General features: G+C 52.0%; 1 protein-coding gene across 1 annotated transcript; it reads left to right on the top strand.

Moving 5' to 3' along the window:
• The first annotated feature begins 2,390 nt into the window (after positions 1-2,390).
• KPRP (keratinocyte proline rich protein) lies at positions 2,391-4,172 on the top strand. The gene has a single exon (XM_047847796.1). It carries the CDS (start codon positions 2,412-2,414, stop codon positions 4,170-4,172), a length of 1,761 nt encoding a protein of 586 aa, XP_047703752.1. The 5' UTR covers positions 2,391-2,411.
• Positions 4,173-4,636: the final 464 nt, after the last annotated feature.

The raw sequence follows: 4,636 nt of genomic DNA, 5'->3' as shown, positions 1-4,636 counted from the left end.
GCACCTGCTGTAAAGCCGTCAGGCTGCTCAGCTCAGGACAAAGATGTAGCAGGCAGCCATCCATCTAGCTTTGCCTTGTTGCTTATGATCAGCATTTACTCTGAGTGGGTGCTGGATATTTTGAGTATCATTTTTGGCTGGATATTTTTGTATAAAATAATTGCCTTAATCTCACAAAACCTCTGGAAAGAAGATTTAATTATCTCCATTTTTTAGTTGAGCAACTTAATACTCAAGTTTGTTATAAAGGTCACCCAGTTGTAAGTAGCCAACCTGGGATGTTAGCCTCAGCTCTGACCACATTGTTTTCATCCTGTAGAGTTACCTCTGTCTTTGAAGTGACTTTAATTGTTTCAAGATAGGGAATTTTTCTGCTTTTATATGTATCTGATGAGAATCTGAGATAAGGAGGAAGTCAGGGGCCTGGACTCCTCTCTCAGGACAGAAGATACCTTTGTCACCTTTCATCATCCCTGACACAAGGTCTTCTAGAGATGGAGAAAAAATTGATAGGATGAAGACAGAGGAAGAAAACAAGAATCTGCTCCTTCATAGTCCAGCAGCTTTGACACTGCAGTGAGACACTCCCACATTCTGTAGGTGACTATCAAGGACAAGCATACAGGGAGGGGACTGGTTGCTGGAATGTCAACCTGGGTGATGAGCCAGGCAGATGCCAACCAGCTGTCTCATGGTGTAAGCCAGACCCAGAACCCTTTATATAAAGACAACCCTCTGTCCAGATGCTCAGCTTGAATGTCTGCTTGCTGTGAGGAGGGTGAGTCCAGAGGTTGGGTCCTGGGATTGGGATAGGGATGCTTCTAAGGGGATGCCCAGATTCACAGGGGTGAGGCATAGTGAGGCGGGGTGGGGGGAAGTTGTGAGCAGAAAAACAGTGGTACATAAACCTGAGGAGTCTTTTAGGGGACATAAGAAGAATATCTGTGGAGTTTGTGAGAAGAACTGAGGGTCTAAAGCCTTTGATAACACTGGCCTCCTCCTCAGGTACCATTTTCCTGCATCAGGAGCTCTCTCCCTGGAAAAGATGCTTTAGTAATTTACACCTTGTGAGCAGAGTTGTGTGTAGGAGGGTTACCTTCCCCACAGGCATGTGTGTTTACAATTTTTTAATGTTTATTTGTTTTTGAGAGAGAGACAGAGCACAAGTAGGGGAGGGGCAGAAAGAGGGAGACACAGAATCCAAAGCAGGCTCCAGGCTCCGAGCCATCAGCACAGAGCCTGATGTGAAGGGAATGTGTATTTAGATATTGTCTATAAGTGGAGAGGGGAAGGCTTTACCTTTCATTAGGAGCATTTTCAGTATTTCTGAAGCTTATTGAAAAGTGTTTTGTTGAATGGGTTAATTGTTAAGTCAGCCACCCTGCTGTGCTGGTCACTGGGTTGCCTGTACACGAACAGGTGAATTTGGGAGGACAGAGGAATGGAGACTATCTTCTGTTTCTCCCTGGCTACGTGTGGTGTTAGAGAGTATGCCTGCATCCTCCAAGTCATGTTTGTTATGCTTCTGCTGTGGAGGGGTTTATGTGTGGCTGAATGTCAGTCTTGTGATTTAGGAATCTTGCACTTTCTGGGTTACCCCATTTTAGGCAGTTGCTCCCTGCTTTTAAGAGGGACCGGGGAGAAACCATTTCTGAGGCCAGCAGACTGTCTCACTTCGGGTGACTTACAACAGCAACCAGCCTGGGCAAGTTGCCATGTTGGTTCTGAGCCTTTCCAAGGCTTGTATGTTGTGTGTGTGTGTGTGTGTGTGTGTGTGTGCATGTCCATGAGGGTCATTTAAATACATTCACCTAAAAAGATTGAGTGTAGAGAAACAAGCATTTTATGTTGGGTTTGAGCTGGATCCTTGACTTTCTAGTGGATGCTTTGAGTGCAGATGGTACCTGAGTGCTTGCTCCAAAACACTCATTTTTACATGTTTTCACATGTATGTGTTCCCAGTGCATGTATGTGAGGATAGTCAAGCTTCTGTGGGTGCACGGCCTCTACTTTGGAAGCAGTGTTACTTCTACCTCCTATAAGTGGCTCTCCTGCCACTTAGGCCAAGGAATCATGCTGTCTTCAACGCCCTCTTGTGTTGAACACTGGTATATCCATCCTCCAGGGGAGACCCTGGACATCTGCAACCCCGGATGTGCCTTTGAAGCTCCTTCAGATCAGGACCTCAGGTCCTTTGGTAGATCCCAGGCAGGTCTCATGGGCAGCGGTAACTAATATTGAGTCCATCTAACTCAGAAGTGTTCTTGGGTAAAGGTTGAGAGTTGGAGAGGAAAGGACAGGGAAGAAGCAGGGTGTCTTCCCCTTGGTTTTGTCTCCTTTTTCTCAACAGCTCATGCTCCTAACACTGGTCTTTCTACCCTCAGGTCCCATCACCTGCTTGCATCAGAACCATGTGTGACCAGCAGCAGATTCAGTGTTGCATGTCACTCCCCCAGTGCTGTGTGAAGGGCTCCTCCTTCTATCCCTCCCAGAATCCCAGTGCCAGGAGCCAGGTTGTGGTCCAAGCACCTTGTGAGATGCAAATTGTGGAGTGCCCCGCACCATGCCCAGTTCAAGTTTCCCAGGTAAAATGCCAGGCTCCATGCCAGTCCAAGACCACACAGGTGAAGTGTCAGGCTCCATGCCAGTCTAAGACCACCCAAGTGAAGGGCCAGGCTTCAAGCCAGTCCCAGACCACCCAAGTGAAGAGCCAGGCTTCAAGCCAGTCTCAAATTTCCTGTGTTCAATGCCAGGCTCCATGCCAGCCTCAGGTTTCCTATGTGCATTGTGAAGCCCCATGCCCTTTTCAGACCTGCTATATGGAATGTGCTCCAGTTTATTATACAGAAACTTGTTATGTGGAATGCCCAGTCCAGACCTACATACCCTGTCCAGCTCCTCAGCCTGTCCAGACTTACGTGGCTTCTCCCCCAGTTTCCCAGACTCAGGGAAGATTCTCCACTCAGTGCCAGTATCAGGGCTCCTCCAACAGATGCTCCCCGCAGCGTCAGTCCCAGGCTTCCTACAGCACCTGTGCCCCGCAGTTCCGATCTGGGGCTTACTACGGAGACTGCGCCCCCCAGCGCCAGTCCCGGGCTGCGTTTAGCACTTGCACACCCCAGTGCCAGGCCACTGGCTCTTACCGGAGCTTCACCGCACAGCGTCGCTCGCGGAGCTCCACCAGATGCCTCCCTGCTCGCCAGCTGCAGCCTTCCTACCGCAGCTGCTCCCCACCACGACGGTCTGAGCCCTACTACAGCGGCTGCCTGTCATCAGCGTGCTCTTCGGGCTCCTATAACTACTGCACCCCTCCGCGCCGCTCGGAGCCCATCTATAGCAGTGGCTGTCCTCGGGCTCGCACTTCAGGCTGCTCTCAGAGATGTGGTCCCAAATGCCGGATAGAGATTTCTTCCCCCTGCTGCCCCAAGCAGGTCCCCCCGCAAAAGTGTCCTGTTCAGATTCCTCCCATCAGACGCTGCTCTGAGAGTTGTGCCCCACGACCCTCCTGGGGTGCCTTCTGCCCGGAGCTGAAGCCACGTGCAGAGTCACGTCCACTCCCAAGCTTCTGTCCACCGCGGCGTCGGGACCAAAGTCCAGAGCCGCCGCTGCATCGATGCCCACCCCCTGCCCCCTGTCCATGCCCACGTCCTGCTCCGCGGCTGTATCCTCGCCCAGAGCCAAGCTCGAGGTCAGGGCCTCGTCCGTGTCCTCCACCGCGGCGACTCTCTGAACCCTGTCTGTGTCCAGAGCCACGTCCAGCCCCACGTCGTTTCCCAGCGCAGCGTGAATTTCCCGAAAGGCGTCCGTGTCTACAGCCCTATGAGCATCCAGAACCTCATTCACTCCCGGAGCCAATTCCCCTTCCAGCGCCGTGCCCGAGCCCAGAGCCCTGTGTGGAGCCCCCGTGCGATCCCAGCCCGTGCTCAGGCCCCAATCCAATCCCATGTCCGGGGGACCTGGGCTGTCATGAGTCCAGCCCATGCCGCCTGGACACCGAGGCTCCAAGCTGCGACCCAGCTGCTTATAACCAGTGGCAAGGAAGTGGTGACAGCTGTGGACCCTGTGATACGATTCCAGAGCCACAGGGTGTCAGTGATTGTGGAGACCAAGGAGGCTCCTATGTTGGAGTAAAAGGAGGTCCTTCTGCTGGAACAAAGGGTGCTTATTTTTAAAGAAGCATGGCTGAGACATCCCTGCTTTCTGCCCTGAAAATGTCAGACCTCGATTTCCAACATGTCCCTATGTGCCTCTGTCCAAAGGCAGTTGGAGGCTCCCTGCTGCAGAGGTGATGTTGGAACTCCACTGCCTGCCATCTCAGGATCCACACCTGGGTGCCAGGCACCTTTCCAGCCTCACATCTGGATCTTCCCCTATAGGAACCCTCAGGTCTAGCTAGACCAGCCTGGCCACCAGGGCCACAGGATGTTCCTGCCTCCAAGTCTCTGCTCACCTCCACACACCCCCCCCCCCCCACCTTACAGGGACCACTTCTCTGCTATGCCCAGCCTCTGAAATCCAGACCATGTTTCAAGACCTTTTCTTTGGAGTCTTTTCTGTTTTTTCCTACTCACAGTAACCTGCACTGACTTCCTAGAACTCATTGCATTGTCCACACCAACCATTTGGCAACTGTCTG

The sequence above is a fragment of the Prionailurus viverrinus genome, unplaced genomic scaffold, assembly GCF_022837055.1.
Source record: "Prionailurus viverrinus isolate Anna unplaced genomic scaffold, UM_Priviv_1.0 scaffold_50, whole genome shotgun sequence".
In the NCBI taxonomy this organism is placed as follows: domain Eukaryota; kingdom Metazoa; phylum Chordata; class Mammalia; order Carnivora; family Felidae; genus Prionailurus; species Prionailurus viverrinus.
This window is presented reverse-complemented; position numbering and strand designations above follow the sequence as displayed.